Genomic DNA, 17,616 nt, shown 5'->3' with positions numbered 1-17,616 from the left:
CTAACTTAATGTCAGTATAATGCAGTAATTCTTCCTTCCTGAGGTAATGACATTCTCAAAATAGAGATTTTACCTCATATAAAATAGATTATAACTGGAGTGAACTAAATTATGAAAACAAAACTTTTTTTATGTACCATATTTCCAAGTTATCTGTGCTATGGAAGTGCAATTTGTAATTCTCTTTTCTTTGGCCACAGCTCTTCCAACATAGCTTCCCAACAGTGTCATACATTTTCTTCTTAACATTATGTTCCAGTTGTGTGACTAACACTGACAAATTTGTCTGTAACAAGAGTCTTCCTTGACCAGCCTGTCACCACTTCCCCTAAATGCAGGGTGGTTCTAAGTGAGTGATCTTTCAGAGACACTCCTCATTGGTGTCTGGGTGTTACCTCATAATCTAGCCAAATAACTTTTACAGAGTTCAGTAAACTCTTTGGGCTGAATAAGGCTGATTTCATTTTTTATTTCAATCACAATCATCTAAATTGTTAAGACTCTCTGTCATCTTAAGGAAAAACTGACAGAATTTACTCACAATGTTTGTGCAACGTAGCCTAGTTGTATGGCAACAAAGTAAACCACTGAAAAAACAAATTTTTTAGGGGAAGAATCATAAGTATGTGACTAAGAAAGGTCTATTCAAATTATACTTCAATTTAGCCAATTACTTGAAAAAAATACTTGAAGTATTTTTAAACCAGTTCTCTAATACTCAAAACTTTTAAATTGCTTATAGATATATTTTGTGCAGCTTATTTATTAATTTTTTTCATTCTCGATATAGGAAAATACTGTTAGAATTATTAGCAATTGAGGTTATATTTAAATGAAAGTCACCACTAAGTTTTATTTCTCAATCTGTAATTTTTATAGGGAATTGATTATATATGTCTAATCACTTTAAAGGGAATGAGAGGTATAAAAAGTAAGACAGAATTAAAAGTTCAACAAATAGGGACGCCTGCATGGCTCAGTGGTTGAGCATCTGCCTTTGGTTCAGGGTGTGATCCTGGAGTCCCTGGATGGAGTCCCATATCAGGCTCCCTGCCTGAGCCTGTTCTCCCTCTGCCTGTTTCTCTGCCTCTCTCTCTCTCTGTCTCTCATGAATAAATAAATAAAAACTTAAAAAAAAAAGTTTAACAAATAATTGGAAAGGTAAGATTAACATACATAATGCAATTATGCAGTGATGAACAACAATCCTAATCGAATGCTGGATTGTATAGGAATTAGTCAATGAGGATGTAGAGAAACAAAGCAGTTAAAATACTGTTTCTGAGGAGATAAATTGGTAAAACTTTTCCTTTTTTAAAAAAAGATTGAGAATATTTATTATATTTATTATTTATTTAATTTTCTGTTTTTCTTTTCCAAAATACTGATATAAAATCTGGATGTCAGCTTTACAACCAGTTTTATTTTTCATTTTTAATTATTTTCATAGAAAATTTGAAACTTAACACAAAAATAGGAAAATGTGTTTTTGTGTTCATATCACCAAGCCACACTAATACTTTTATTTTCTTGGGATGTTCTCCTATAAAAGATATTCACAAGATATTTTTCATACCTTTCAGAATTTAACTACAGTCACCTCACAAAGGTTTCTGTGGGCATTCTATTTAAAACTGTATCATCAAGGGGCACCTGGGTGGCTCAGTACTTGAAAGTCTGCCTTTGACTCAGGTCATGATCACCAGATCCTTGGATCGAGTCTCACATCAGGCTCCTTGCAAGGAGCCTCCTTCTCCCTCTGCCTATGTCTCTGTCTCTCTCTCTCTGTGTCTCTCATGAATAAATAAATAAAATCTTTTAAAAATAATTAAATAAACTGTGCCCTCAAAACTCCCTCTGCCTCTTCCGTTTCTTTTTTTCTCACCATAACATTTATTACCTTCTAACACATTATACTTTATTTTTTTTAAAGACTTTATTTTTTTATTCATAGAGACACACAGAGAGAGAGAGAGGGAGGCAGAGACACAGGCAGAGGGAGAAGCAGGCACCATGCAGAGAGCCCGACGGACTTGATTCAGGGTCTCCAGGATCACGCCGTGGGCTGCAGGCGGCGCTAAACCGCTGTGCCACAGGGGCTGCCCTAACACATTATACTTCAAAAAAATATTTTATTTCTTACCTGTTTGCAACCCAATAAATTACATGAAGACAGGGATTATCAAATGTTATCTTCATTGTTATAGCCCAGTATTTAGAATAGGCCTGATGCATAGAAAGGCTTACTAAATGGTCAGTGAGGGGAGCCGGGGTGGCTCAGTTGTTGGGTGCCTGCCTTTAACTCAGGTCATGATCTCAGGATCCTGGGATCAAGCACTACATCAGGATCCCTTCTTAGCAGGGAGTTTACTTCTCCCTCTGCCCCCTCCCCTACTCATGCCTGCTCATTCTCTCTCTCTCTCATACTTTCTCTCACAAATAAATAAAATCTTTTTAAAAATAAATAAATGGTCAATGAATGAATTAATATGTACTGATATGGGGAAATGTCCATGATACATTAAATTAAAAAAAAACATAAAAACTACAACACAATTTGGATAATCTACATTACTGGGTGGCAGGAAAGGTGGACTTGAAAGAGGTAGTAGCATTCACCAAATATTCTGCACTTCACATTCCATATGTCTACAGCTTACTTGTAGCAGGGCAGGGCTATGATTACCAGTTCTGACTAGCAAATTGTAAGTGCTGAAATTTAGTATGTCAATTATGGGCTGAGGCAGTAAAAAAAACCGATGTGTGATTTATAGTCTTTTTGTTGCTGTGATGACTAAAAGCACCATGCATTGCAGAGTGTGACCACAACATGATAGAACTTCCATTACCCTGGGCCCCTGAGTGACTGCATGGAGAAAACGCCCTGCCAATCTGCAATAAGATATGCAGCATTAGCAAGAAGTAAATTTTTGTTGTGTTAAGCAACTGATATTTGGGTGGATTTTTTGTTATTCCAATATAATCTAGTCTATCTTGACTAACATATGTATGCAAACTAGCATTTATGAAACTTATTATATATCAGTAACTCTGCTGAATGCTTTATCTTATTAAACCCTCTCTCAGCCTTGTGAACCAGTAAACTATTACTATTACTCTGAAATGAGGAAACTCAGGCAGTGTGAGGACCAATAACTTGTTCAGGGTAGCCAGCTAAATGGAAAAGCTGGAAATGGAAACCAGACAGTCTAGATTAAGAACTACCAAACTGTTAATAGTAGTTATCTCTGAGGGCAGGATTATGGGGAGTGATCATTCTTTGTTCTTTGTTTCCATAATGTTACAAATCTTAAAATAATCATTCATTCCTTTGCAGTAAGCAATAAATAACAAATATGTAGATAAGCTCTATGTTGGATACTTAAAGACTAAATTTAGAGATGGAAGTCAAATGACACTGGAGAATGGAATAATCAAGGAATGCCTAAAAATGACTCTGCCACCCATAGCCAATACCTGATTTTTATAGGTGAATTCCAGAAAATAAGGTGAATCATACCATATTTCACAATTAATTTGGTTTAGTTTTGGAGTGGGGGCTGGGAGTAAGGGGAATACCTCTGTATATTTTCACTTACAGCAAGGAAGGAATTAATAAAACGGCCATGCCCACAACAGGATGAACATAGTAGTTCTGGAAATATTTTTCAGATTTTCTAGTACTTAATAGCACTCTTTAAAATAAAAGTAATAATAACAAAACAATTCCTTATGGCTAAAATGGCCTTATTAAATGCACATTTTAAATGTTCTTGGGATGTCTGGGTGGCTCAGCGGTTGAGCATCTGCTTTTGGCTCAGGGCGTGATTCTGGAGTCCCAGGATTGAGTCCTGCATAGGGCTTCCTGCATGGAGCCTGCTTCTCCCTCTCTCTCTGTCTCTCATGAATAAATAAATAAAATCCATAAAAAATGTTCTATTCAATCCTATTTAAACAAAATACATATGGCATAATACATAATAATCAATTGTAAATGTACTTTTTCTGGCTGCCCAGGATCTGAATTTGGGAATTCAGCAATGTATAACTTTTTTTTTTTTTAAGATTTAATTTATTTATTCATGACAACAGAGAGAGAGAGAGAGAGAAAGAGAGAGAGGAAGAGACACAGGCAGAGGGAGAAGCAGGCTCCATGCAGGGAGCCTGACGTGGGACTCGATCCTGGGTCTTCAGGATCATGTCCTGGGCTGAAGGTGGCGCTAAACCACTGAGCCACCTGGGCTGCCCAAGCAAGGTATAACTCTTGACAGGAGGAAACTTAAAAACCAAAATGCTGGTTGCCCCAGACTCTGGGCAGCTAGCTGTTCTGGGTTGCCTAGACCCTCTTGGCTTCTCTTATTTTCTGAGCCTGTTGGTTCTCCAGCCTCCTCACTGATTCTGTAAACTAATGATCAACCCTCTACAGTTGGGTTTTTTTTGCTTGGAAGCAAGACCCTGACAACCTAGCAGTAGCTAGAGACAAGTATACAATATGAAGGCACAGTATCCAGGTGAAAATGAGCCACCTTTGAAGGTCAAAACAACAAGACATATGTTGTTATCTATGATAGTAAGTACCATAAATGTACTTTGATTAGATTATTATTATTCTAATATTCAGCTATATACAGAACAATTCCCTCTGAGAGACATCTAGAAACTAGCTGAGTGACTCTTACACATCAAGCAAAGGAGAAAAACTCACACTGAAGTGAGTAGGACAGCCTCACATACAATCTCACCATCCATCTCAACCCTGGCACAGGGAACTCACAACTCAGAGCTTCTCTCTGAGGAGTGAAAGGTATGAACCCCACAGCTGGTACCACAACTCTGAAGACTTCCACCTGAAAAATGGACTCCCAAAGCATCTACCTTTGAAAGCCAATGGGATTTGCACCTATGAGGTCCATAGTCTATAATGAACTAATAGTTCATAAAGGGTTTCTGTGGACTCTCCATGGTTTATCCCCCAAGGCCCAGCATAGAGGCAGCAGACTGAAACAAACCCAGTCTTTGCATGAAAGAAACTATTTGCTTACCTTAAAAGCCTTGGGGGCAGGTGTCTAATTTAATACTATCCAGACATTGGAGGCTGGTATGTGCATCTTCCTGTTCTCCCTCAGGCCATCAGTCTCCCAGAAAGGAGCTCGTCCACATGTCTGATGCCCCAGTTTTTGTAGCTGCTGCCCAGAGGGAGCCCCATAATGGGGCTTATGTTTGTGGGTACCATAGCACTGTAACAAACAGAGAAACAGTTCTTAACCAGACATCCCTCCACTGAACACTGCAGAAATAGCAGATTGAAACATGTAGTCTTTTTGTGAAAGAGGCCTATTAGCTTATCTTTTTTCTTTCTTTTTTGCCTATTAGCTTATTATCTTAATAGCTGAGGTGAGGGCCAAGCTTCTATTTTAACAACCATCCAGGGACCAATTGCCATCCTCTCCAGAAACCAGTAAGGCCAACAGGCACCATCACTGTGCTCTCCCCTCTGCCCCACTCCAGACTGCCAATGTTTTTGAGAAAGGAGCTTATGCACATGTCTGCCACCTTGGTTTTTGTGACTGCCACCCAAAAGACACATCTCTTGATAACTGGGCACTAGTGGCCACTGGGGCTTGTATTCATGTATTCAGTAGGATGGTAGCAAATAAAGAAATAGTTCTTAACGGCCTATCGCCCCAGGGTTTGACGTGCAGAGGGAGCAGACAGAAATAAACATCTCCTAGTCTGCCGGTGAAGGAAGTATATTTACATTCTTTAAAAGGAAGTGGATCAATGATGAAAATATCCTAATCTGAGCATCAGAGGCCTTCCAGTATGTCTAATGCATGATCTTTATAATTCTAAGAAGTAAAAGTAATTTAAAACAATAAGGGCTTATGTCTAGAGTTAGGAATGTGCATGCATGCGTTTATAAGGTGATAGTGTATAATTGAGAACTTGTTGATGGATGAATGAGATAAGGTGGGGGGGTGATGTGTGTGTATGAAAGACTGATCAGTTCTGATCAATTACTAAAAAGTTTTACTACAGACTTTTATAACTGTGAGGGTTTATACACTTGATCTGAGATCAGAATGAAAAAAATTTTTTTTAAGATTTTTAATCTACTTATTCATAAAACACACACACACACACAGAGGCAGAGACACAGGCAGAGGGAGAAGCAGGCTCCATGCAGGGAGCCCGACATGGGACTTGATCCCGGGTCCCCAGGATCACACCCTGGGCTGAAGGTGTCACTAAACCGCTGAGCCACCGGGGCTGCCCTGAAAAATTTTTTAAAAGAAAGGAAAAGAAAAAGTTCCCTAAGGGTCTTGCTTCTAATTAGTCTGCATTTAGTGCTGAAATCCTCCCCTTTGGGACACTGACTAATACTGGCATACCCTCAACTACTGGGAACCATTAAGAACATAAAAGGCCACATGGACAATCACAAAGGTTGGAAGAAAACCATGAGGAGCTCAGGACTGAATAATAAGGTTCACCCCTTCAAGACTGAGAAAGGTGGTTGTTTCATCTAATGCAAACCAAGAAAGCTAAGAAAACTGAATGGAGGAACATGTTCCAAACAAAAGAACAAGATAAAATCTCATAAAAATACCTTAATGAACTAGAGATAAGTGATTCACCTGACAAAAAGTTCAAAATAATGGTCATAAAGATGGTTGCTGAGGCCAGGAGAACAATGCATGAACAAAATGAGAATTTCATCAAAGAGATAGAAAATATAAGAAAGTACCAAACAAATCACAGGGCTAAAGAATTCCATAATTGAACTAAAAACTCAATAGAAGGTTTTTCTAGCAGATGAAATGGAAGAAAAATCGGCAAACTCTAAAACAGAGCAGATTTCATCCAATAAGAGGTTCAAAAAGAAAAAAAAATGAAAAAGAATAAAGATAGCTTAAGGGACTATTGGGACAACGTCAAGAGGCCTGATATATACACTATAGGGGTCCCAAAAGGAGAAGAAAGAGAGAAAGGGGCAGAAAATTTTTTAAAAGAAATAATAGTTGACAACTTCCCCAACCTGAGGAAGGAAACAGACATTCAGATCCAGGAAGTTCTAAAGAAGAGGAATCCAAAGAGATCCATACCAACATAAACTATAATTATCAAAAGTCAAAGACAAGGAAAGAATAAGAAAAGCAAGAGAAAGACAACTTGCTATGTATAAGGAAACCCCCATAAGCCTATCAACAAGGGGCATCTGGGTGGTACACTCAGTTAAGCATCTGACTCTTGGTTTCAGTTCAGGTCATGATCTCAAGGTTGTAAGATCAAGCCCTTCATTCAGTTCCACACTCAGCACAGAGTCTGCTTGAGATTCTCCCTCCCTTTCCTTTTGCCCCTCTCCCTCATGCACACACACACACACACACTCTCTCTCTCTCCTAAAATAAATAAATCTTTTTTTAAAAAGACTACAAGTTTTTTCAACACAAACCTTGTAGGTCAGAAAGGAATATCATGATATATTCACTGAGCTGAAAGAAAAAAATCTGTCAACCAAAAATACTCTACCTGGCAAAACTATCCTTCAAAAGTGAAGGAAAGATAAAGAGTTATTCAGACAAGCAAAAGCTGGAGTTCAGCACCACTATATTGAACTTACAAGAAACGTTAAAGGAATTTCTTTAAGCTGAAATGAAAGGAGGCTAATTAATAACAGGAAAACATGACAGTATAAATTTCACTGGTAAAGGTAAATATATAGTTAAATTCAGAATAATCAAATATAATAGTGGTAGGTTAATCACTTATAGATCTAGTATGAAGGTTAAAAGACAAAAGTAGTAAAAATAGCTATAACTACAATAATTTGCTAATGGACACACAGATAAAAGATGTATATTATTTTTTTTAAAGATTGATTGATTGGGACGCCTGGGTGGCTCAGCAGTTGGGTATCTGTCTTGGGCTCAGGGCTTGATCCTGGGGTCCTGGGATTGAATACTGCATTGGGCTCCCTGCATGGAGCCTGCTTCTCCCTCTGCCTACATTTCTGCCTCTCTCTCTGTGTGTCTCATGAATAAATAAATAAAATCTTAAAAAAAAAAAAGATTGATTGCTAAGGAGCCCATTTAATATTTTCTCTCCCTTTTCACTTTGCCCCTCCATCATGCTTTCTCTCTAAAATAAAGACATCTTTAAGAAAATGTAAATAGACTAAATTCTCCAATCAAAAGACACAAAGTGGCTGAACAGATTTTTTTTTTTTTTTTTTTTTTTTTTTTTTAATATATGGCCTAACCATATGCTACCTATAAGGGACTCACTTCAACTTTAAGGACACACACAGACTAAAGGGAAGGGATGTGAAAAGATAGTTTATGCAAATGGAAACCAAAGGAAAGCTGAAATAGCTATACTTATATAAGAAAAAAAAGACTTTAAGACAAACTTGTAACAAGAGACAAAGAAGTTCATTATATAATGATAAAGAGGTCAATTCAATAAGATGATATAACATTTGTAAATTCACATATACTCAACCTAGAAGCAACTAAATATACAAAGCAAACATTAATAGACCTAAAGGGAGAAGTAGACAGCAATATAATAATAGTAGTAATACTTCATTGTCATCATTGGATAGATCATCCAGACAGAAAATCAATAAAGAAACATTAGACTTAACATGTTAAGCCAGATGGACTTAACAGATATTTACAGAACATTCCATCCAAAAGCAGAAGAATACACATTTTTCTCCAGCACATATGGAACAATCTCCAGGATAGGTCACATGTTAGGCCACAAAATAAGTCTTAATAAATTTAAGACGACTGAAGTGTGCCTGGGTGACTCAGTTGGTTAAGCATCTGACTCTTATTTCAGCTCAGGTCACGATCTCAGGGTTGTGAGATCAAGTTCTGTGTTGGGCTCCATGCTTAGCACTGGCTTAGATTCTCTCCCTCTGCAACTTCCCCACCTTGAATCAAGTGCACAGTCTCTCTCTAAAAAAAAATAAAAATTTAAGAAGATCAAAATCATATCAAGCATTTTTTTTCCAATCACAATGGTATGAAACTAGAGAACAATTACAAGAAAAAAACTGGAAAATTGACAAATACATGGAGTTTAAACAACATGCTAACAAAAAACAGGTCAAAGAAGAAATAAAAATAGAACTCAAATCTTGAGACAAATGAAAATGGGAATATAACATACCAGAATTTATGGGATGCAGCAAAAATAGTTCTAAGAGGGAAGGTCACAGTGATAAAACCTACACTAAGAAATAAAAAACACGCTGAGTCAAGGCTTTGAACCATTCCCCATGATCTCCTTATTTGCTGCAAATAAAGTTTTCTTTGTGTAACCAATTAAAAACAAAACAAAAACAAAGAAACAACAATAAAAGAATAAGAAAAACCTCAAATAAACAACCTAATTTTACATCTTCAGGAACTAGAAAAAGAACAAATTAAGACCAACTTAGTAGAAGGAAGGAAATAACAAATATCAGAGTAGAAACAAATGAAGCAGAGACTAAAAAGACAATAGAAAAGATCAATGAAACCAAAAGCTGGGTTTCGAAAAAATAAACATTTAGCTAGACTCACCAAGGAAAATAAAAGAGAGAAAACTCAAAAAAATCAGAAATGAAAGAGACATTACAACTAATACAACAGAAATACAATCATAAAAGACTACTATGATCTATGCCAGCAAACTAGATAATACAGAAAAAAAATGGATACATTCCTACAAACATACAATCTGTAAAAACTGAATTATGAATTAATAGAAAATCTGAAGACTAATTACCAGTAAGGAAACTGAATCAGTAACATCCAACAAAGTCCAGATGGCTCCCCTGGTGAATTCTACCAAATGTTTAAAGAATTAATACCAATCCTTCTCAAACACTTCCAAAAAAGTAAAGAGATGGGGATCCCTGGGTGGCGCAGCGGTTTGGCACCTGCCTTTGGCCCGGGGCACGATCCTGGAGACCCGGGATCGAATCCCACGTCGGGCTCCCGGTGCATGGAGCCTGCTTCTCCCTCTGCCTGTGTCTCTGCCTCTCTGTCTCCCTCTGTGTGACTATCATGAATAAATAAATAAAATCTTAAAAAAAAAAAAAAAAGTAAAGAGATGGAAATACTTCCAAACTCATCTTATGAAGCCAGTATTAAATATCAAAACGAAATAAAGGCATTACAAGAAAAGGAAATTATAGGTCAATTTCCTGATGAACATAGATGCAAAACTCTTCAACAAAATATTAGCAAATCGAATTAAACAATACATTAAAAGGTTCATAGACTGGGAAGTGGGTTTTATTCCTGGGATGCAAGGATGTTTCACCATCAATCAAGATGATATAGAACATTAACAAAGTTAAGGATAAAAATCATCTAATCATCTTAATAGATTCAGAAAAAGGATTTGACAAAAGGCAACATCACTTTCATCTAAAATAGTACTGGGAGAGGGCACCTGGGTGGCTCAGTTGGTTGACTGTCCATCTCCTGGTTTTGGCTTGGGTCATAATCTCAGGGTCATGAGGTTGAGCCCTGCATCAGGCTCCGCCCTCACTCCCTCTCCCTCTATTCCTTCCCCATTTGTGCTTTCCTTCTCTCTCTCAAATAATTTAATTTAATTTAATTTAATTTAATTTAATTTAATTTAATTTAATAGTAATAGCTGTCCTAGCTAAAGCATTTATGCAAGATAGATAAAGTGCATCCAAATCAGAAAAGAAGTAGACTGTCTCTATATGCAGATGACATGATACTATATATAGAAAAACCCTAAAAACTTCACCAAAAAAACTATCAGAATAAACAAATTCAGTAAAGTTGTAGCATACAAAATTAATACCCAAAGTCAATTGTGTTTCTATACACTAATAATAAACTACCTGAAAGAGAAATTAAAAATACAGCTTCACTTAAAATTGCTTCAAAAGAATAAAATGCCTAGGAATATATTTAACCAAGGAGGTGAAAGACCTATACACTGGAAACTATAAGACACTGATGAAATAAATTGAAGAAGTCACAAATAAATGGAAAGATACTCCATGCCCATGGACTGGAAGAATTAATACTGTTGGAATGTCTATTCACCCAAAGTAATCTACAGATTCAATGCAATCCCTATCAAAATTCTAACAGCATTTTTCACAGAAATGAAGCAAACCATTGTGGAGAAGCGTAAGAGACAGACTAGAATACAGGGGAGTGCACGGGAAAGATAATTCCCCATAGCAATTGGTTTGGGAAGTGAGCGGGGCTGAATCTTGTGAGTTCTTGCAATCAGTGGTAGTTAAGGCCTAAAGTTTTAAAGGTCTGCAAGTTGGCTCTAGGAGAGCCCTAAGATATTGGGGCTGCTCTTAGAGACAAGGCAGGGAAAACAACCTGTGACATACAGCATGGAAACAGTAATCTGAAGAGTTCCTAGGGTACATAGAGGGGAGGTTATTTGCTCTTCTTCAAGAGGCAACAGTCATGGAGAGACCCTTCTGGGAGCAAAGGACATGGCAGGTGCCATTTCCCTCTCATCCCTCAGCATAAGCACAGGGCCATCTGTGGGAACCAAGAGAGCACCAATACTCATTACCTATCTTGCTATACCAAGCCCCATCCCCCCAAGCTCTGGTGGAATCACCCTTCTCAGACATGTTTACCTCAGGCACAGCAAGGTGGACCCCCTTGCCCAGAAGATTGGCTCAAACTCCGGCCACACCCTGTCTTCCAATCTGGTTTCCAGGGTCTCAGTTCTGGCAGCTGGTCTCAGTTCACAAGCAGACAAGAGCACACCCAGTTAAAACACCACATTCAGGCCAGGGACCAACCACTGACCACAACAGGCAGACAGCCTCTGCAGACGACTAACCTTAAGGAAAAAAAATGGCCAGGATACAATAGAAGAGCCCACAAAGCACATATTAAAGACATTCTCAGAAGTACCAGGCCCTGGGGAACAGAGGACACCACATGGCAGGGCACTACAGGGTCAATTTTTCATAAGGCCATTACCCTTAAGAATAGAAGTACCTGACTTTCCTAACACACAGAAGTAGGCCCAGAGACTTAGACAAACCGATTAAGACAGAGGAATTTGTCCCAAATGAAAGAACAGGACAAGGCCACAGCCAGAGATCTAAATGAAACAGATATAAGTAACATGCCTGATGGAGAATTTGAAGCAATGATCATAAGGATACTTACTGGACTTGAGAAAAGGAATGAAGACATGTCTGAGACTCTTATCACAGAATAAAGAATAACAAAGCAGAAACAAAGGCTCAATAAATGAGTTGAGAAACATGCTTGATAGGATGAACAGCAGGATGAAAGATACAGAAGAACAAATTAATAGCCTAGAAATGACCTAGAAAATTGAGTAATGGAAAGCAATCAAGCTGAACAAAAGAAAGAAAAAAAATTATGCAAAACAAGAAAAGAATTAGGGAACTCAGGATGCCTGGGTGGCTCAATGGTTGAGCAACTTGCCTTTAGCTCAGGACGTGGTCCTGGGGTCCTGGGGTCCTGGGATTGAGTCCCACATTGGGCTCCCCTTGAGGAGTCTGATTCTCCCTCTGCCTATGTCTCTGCCTCTCTCTGTGTCTCTCATGAATAAATAAATAAAATATAAAAAAAAAAAGAATTAGGGAACTCAGTATCTCTACCAACATAATAACATTCACATTATAAGAGTCCCAGAAGGAGAGAGAGAAAAAGGGAGGGGGGAAATTTATTTGAAAATAGCTGAAAACTGATGGCCCTAACCTGGAGAAGGAAATAGATATCGAGATCCAAGAGGCACATAGAACTCTCAACATAATCAACAAAAGCAAGATATATTACAATTAAAATGGAAAATGTAGTGATAAAAAATATTAAAGCTAGAAAGACAAAAGAGACAGTTACATACAAGGGAAACGCCAGAAAGCTATCAGATTTTTCAGAAGACATTTTCCAAGCCACAAGAGAGTAGCATTATATACTCAAAGTGCTGGGAAAACAAACAAACAAACAAACAAACAAAACACAAAAAAACCTGCAGCCATGTATACTATTTCCAGCAAGGCTATCATTCAGAATAGGAAGAGAGATAATTTCTTAGACGAACAAAAACTAAGGAGTTTATGACCACTAAACAAGCCCTGGAACAAATATTAAAGGGGACTCTTCCAGTGGAAAGGAAAGAACAAAAGTAACAGTGTGAAGATAGCAAACATAAAAGCAGTAAAAATAAGTATTTTTGTAAAATATCAGGAACTCACAAAATAAAAAGATGTAAAATATGATACCATATACCTAAGACATGGAGAGAAATAAAGAATGAGTTCAAACTTAAATAACCATTGGGCAGTCCCGGTGGCCCAGTGGTTTGGCGCCGCCTTCCGCCCTGGTGTGATGCTGGAGACCCGGGATCGAGTCCCACATCGGGCTTCCTGCATGGAGCCTGCTTCTCCCTTTGCCTGTGTCTCTGCCTCTCTCTCTGTGTGTCTGCCATGAATAAATAAATAAAATCTTTAAAAAAAACTTAAATAACCATCAACTTAATATAGACTGCTATATGGAGAAGAGTTATATACAAGCCTAAAGTAACCATATATCAAAAACCACTAATAAGTTGTAAAGAATAAAGAGAAAGAAATCCAAACCTATCACTAAAGAAAAGCAGCAGACCATGAAAGAGAAAGACAAGAAAGGATCAGAGAAAATCTTCAGAAATAACCACGCAACAAGTAATAAAGTGGCAATAAATACATATCTATCAATGATTACTTTGAATATAAATGGACTACATGCTCCAATCAAAAAACATAGGGTAACAGATGGATAAAACAAGACCCACCTATATGCTGCCTACAAGACTTACTTTAGACCTAAAGACACGTGTAGATTGAAAGTGAGGGGATGGAGAAACATCTATCATGCAAATGGATATCAAAAGAAAGACAGGGGATCCCTGGGTAGCTCAGCGGTTTAGCGCCTGCTTTTGGCCCAACGCATGATCCTGGAGTCCTGAGATCAAGTCCCACATTGGGCTCCCTGCATGGATCTGGTTTCTCTCTCTGCTTATGTCTCTGCCTCTCTGCCTTTCTCTCTCTCTCTCTCTCTGTGTCTCTCAAGAATAAAGAAATAAAATCTTTAAAAAAAAGTCTGTGTAGCAATACTTATATTGGAGAAACTAGACTTTAAAACAAAGACTACAGGGACACCTGGGTGGCTCAACGGTTCAGTATCTGCCTTTGGCCCAGGGCATGATCCTGGAGTCCCAGGATCGAGTCCCGCATGGGGCTCTCTGCATGCAGCTTGCTTCTCTCTCTGGGTCTCTCATGAATAAATAAATAAAATCTTTAAAATAAATAAATAAATAAGACAAAGACTACAACAATAGACAAAGAAGTACACTATATAATAATAAAGATGACAATCCAGCCAGAAGGTACAACAATTGTTAAGTATTTATATACCCAATACAGGAATACCCAAATACATAAAACAGTTAATAACAAACATAAAGGAACTAATCAAGAGATCATCTAAACAGAACATCAACAAGGAAACAATGGTTTTGAATGACACACTGGACCAGATAGAATACATCTGTTAAGGTGTATTCAGAACATCCCATACTAAATAAGAATACACATTATTTTCTTTCCTTTAAAGATTTATTTTTTTAAGATTTTATTTATTCATGAGAGACACAGAGAGAGGCAGAGACATAGACAGGCTCCGTGTAGGGAGCCTGATGTGGGACTCGATCCTTGGACCCTGGGATCATGTCCTGAGCCATCCAGGCATCCCTAAAAAGAAAACACAAGAGGGAGGGGCAAAGAAGGAGGGAGAGAGAGACATTCTCAAGCTGACTTTGTAGTGAGCGTGGAACCCAGTGCAGGGCTCAATACCACGATCCTGAGATCAAAATCTGATCTTGATTTTGACCTGAGCCGAAATCAAGAGTCAGCCACATAACCAACTGAGCCATCCAGGTACCCCTACACATTCTTTTCAAGTCCACATGGAACACTCTCCAGAATAGATCACATATTAGCTCACAAAAAAGAAGCCTCCACAAATTCAAGATTTAAGTCATATCATGCATGTTTTTTGACCACAATGGCTAGAAGTCAACCACAAGAAAATATCTGGAAGACCACAAATACATGGAGGTTAAATAAAATGCTACTAAACAATGAATGGGTCAACCAAAAATAAAAGAAGAAATTTAAAAGTACATGGAAACAAATTAAAAAGAAAATACAATGGGTCAAAACCCTTGGGATGCAGTGAAAGCAATTCTGAGGGAAGTTTATAGCAATACAGGTCTACTTCCAGAATCAGGAAAATTCTCAAGCAACCTAACTTTACACATAAAGGAGCTAAAAAGAACAACAAACAAAACCTAAAGCCAGCAGAATGAAGGAAACAGTAAGGAATAGAAAATAATATAGAAACTAAAAAAACAATAGGACAGATCAATGAAACCAGAAACTGGCTCTTAAAAAAAATCAATAAAGGGGCATCTGGTACAGTTGGTTAGGTGTCTGACTCTTGGTTTCAGCTCAGGTAGTGATCTTGGGGTCGTGGGATCAAGCCCTGTGTTGGGCTCCACACTCAGCGTGGAGTTGCTTGACCTTCTCTCTCCCTCTCCCCCTCTTCCTTATGCTTCCTTGCTGTCTTTCTCTAAAATAAATAAATCTTTTAAAAAAAATCAATAAAATTGATAAACCTCTACCCAGACCTATCAAGAAAAAGAGACAAATGACTAAAATAAATAAAATCAGATAAGAGAAGAGAAATAACAACACCACAGAAATAAAAACAATTAAAAGAAAATATTATAAAAAACTATATGCCAACAAACTGGACAACCTAGAAATTCCTAGAAACATATAACCTCCCAAACAGAATCAGGAAGAAATAGAAAATTTGAACAGATCAAATTCTTTAAAGAATTTTAAAGAAAATTCTTTACCAGTAAAGAAACTGAATCACCAGGGACACCTGAGTGACTCAGCAGTTGAGCTTCTGCCTTCAGCTCAGGGAGTGATTCCGGGGTCCTGGTTTGAGTCCCATGTTGGTCCCCGCAGGGAGGCTGCTTCTCCCTCTGCCTGTGTCTGACTCTCTCTCTGTGTCTCTCATGAATAAATGAGTACAATCTTTAAAAAAATATTTAAAAAAAAAAAGAAATTGAATCACTAATCAAAAAACTCCCAACAAACAAAAGTCCAATTGCTTCACAGGTGAGTTTTACCAAACATTTAAAGAAGAGTTAATACATATTCTTCTCAAACTATTACAAAAAATAGAAAAGGAACGAAAAGTTCCAAATTCATCTATGAGATCAACATAACCCTGATTCTAAAACCAGATAAAGACACCACACACACACACACACACACACACACACACACAAAAAAAAAAAAAAAGAGAGAGAGAGAGAGTGAACTATAGGCTAATTCTCTGATGAACATAGATGTAAAAATGTTCGACAAAATGCCACCAAACCAAATCCAACAATATATTTTAAAAAGTCTTTCACCACAATCAAGTAAGATTTATTTCTAGGTTGCAAGGGTGGTTCAATATTTGCACATCAATCAATGTGATACATTATTACATCAATAAGAGAAAAGATAAAAATCATATGATCATTTCAATAGATGCAGATAAAGCATCTGACAATGTATAACATCCATTCATGATAAAAACCCTCAACAAAGGAGGTTTAGAGAGAACATATTTCCAATATAATAAAGGCCATTTATGAAAAACCCACAGCTAACATCATCCTCAATGGGGAAAAATTGAGAGCATTTCCCCTAAGATCAGGAACAAGACAGGGATGTCCACTCTCACCATTTTTATTCAATATAGTACTGGAAATCCTAGCCACAGCAATCAGACAACAACAAAAAAATGAAAGGTATCCAAATTGGTAAGGAAGAAGCAAAACTTTCACTATTTGCAGGTGACATGATATAATATATAAAAAACTCAAGACTCCACCAAAGAACTGCTAGAACTGATAAATGAATTCAGTAGTGGCAGGATACAAAATCAATGTACAGAAGTCTCTTATATTTCTATATAACAATAATGAACCAGAAGAAAGGGAAATTATGAAAACAAACCCATTTATAATTGCATCAAAAATAATAAGATATCTAGGAATAAATGTAACCAAAGAGGAAATACCTGTACTCTGAAAACCATAAAAGACTGATGAAAGAAATGAAGACAACACAAAGAAATGGGAAGACATTCCAAGCTTATGGATTGGAAGAATACTGTTAAAATGTCTATACTACCCAAAAACAATCTACACATTTAATGCAACTTCTCTCAAAATATGAAGAGCATTTTTTATAGAACTAAAACAATCCTAAAATTTGTATGGAACCATAAAAGACCCTGAATACCCAAAGCAATTTTGAAAACTAAAGCAAGGCCTGAGGCATCACAATTTTGGACATCAAGTAATATTACAAAACTATGTAATCAAAACAGTATGGTACTGACATAAAAATAGAAATATAGATGAATAGAACAGAACAGAAAACTCAGAAATAAACCCACAATTACATGGTCAATTAATTTCTGACAAAGCAGAAAAGAATACCCAATGGGAAAA

At 37.3% G+C, this 17,616-nt stretch overlaps 1 protein-coding gene, 1 long non-coding RNA gene and 2 other non-coding genes across 4 annotated transcripts in view; 2 read left to right on the top strand and 2 right to left on the bottom strand.

The window, feature by feature from the left end:
* LOC140640672 (uncharacterized) overlaps positions 1–17,616 on the bottom strand; it is a 38,803-nt gene that overhangs the window by 16,608 nt on the left and 4,579 nt on the right. The window contains exon 2 of the mRNA XM_072840252.1: positions 5,043–5,237. Within this exon, the coding sequence (XP_072696353.1) occupies positions 5,123–5,237 (115 nt within the window). The 3' untranslated portion in view covers positions 5,043–5,122. The remainder of the gene's footprint in view (positions 1–5,042; positions 5,238–17,616) is intronic.
* Positions 5,777–5,855, top strand: LOC140640786 (small nucleolar RNA U2-19). Its single transcript, XR_012037419.1, has one exon. It is a non-coding gene; the product is annotated as a small nucleolar RNA U2-19 (small nucleolar RNA).
* On the top strand, positions 6,012–6,081 carry LOC140640785 (small nucleolar RNA U2-30). Its single transcript, XR_012037418.1, has one exon. It is a non-coding gene; the product is annotated as a small nucleolar RNA U2-30 (small nucleolar RNA).
* LOC140639976 (uncharacterized) lies at positions 8,414–10,585 on the bottom strand. The gene is made up of 2 exons (XR_012036622.1): positions 9,938–10,585; positions 8,414–8,965 (listed from the first exon to the last, which is right to left on the bottom strand). It is a non-coding gene; the product is annotated as an uncharacterized lncRNA (long non-coding RNA).

This window comes from Canis lupus, chromosome 9, assembly GCF_048164855.1.
Source record: "Canis lupus baileyi chromosome 9, mCanLup2.hap1, whole genome shotgun sequence".
Taxonomy (NCBI): domain Eukaryota; kingdom Metazoa; phylum Chordata; class Mammalia; order Carnivora; family Canidae; genus Canis; species Canis lupus.
The sequence above is the reverse complement of the archived record's forward strand: the minus strand, read 5'-3'. Positions and strand labels throughout refer to the sequence as shown.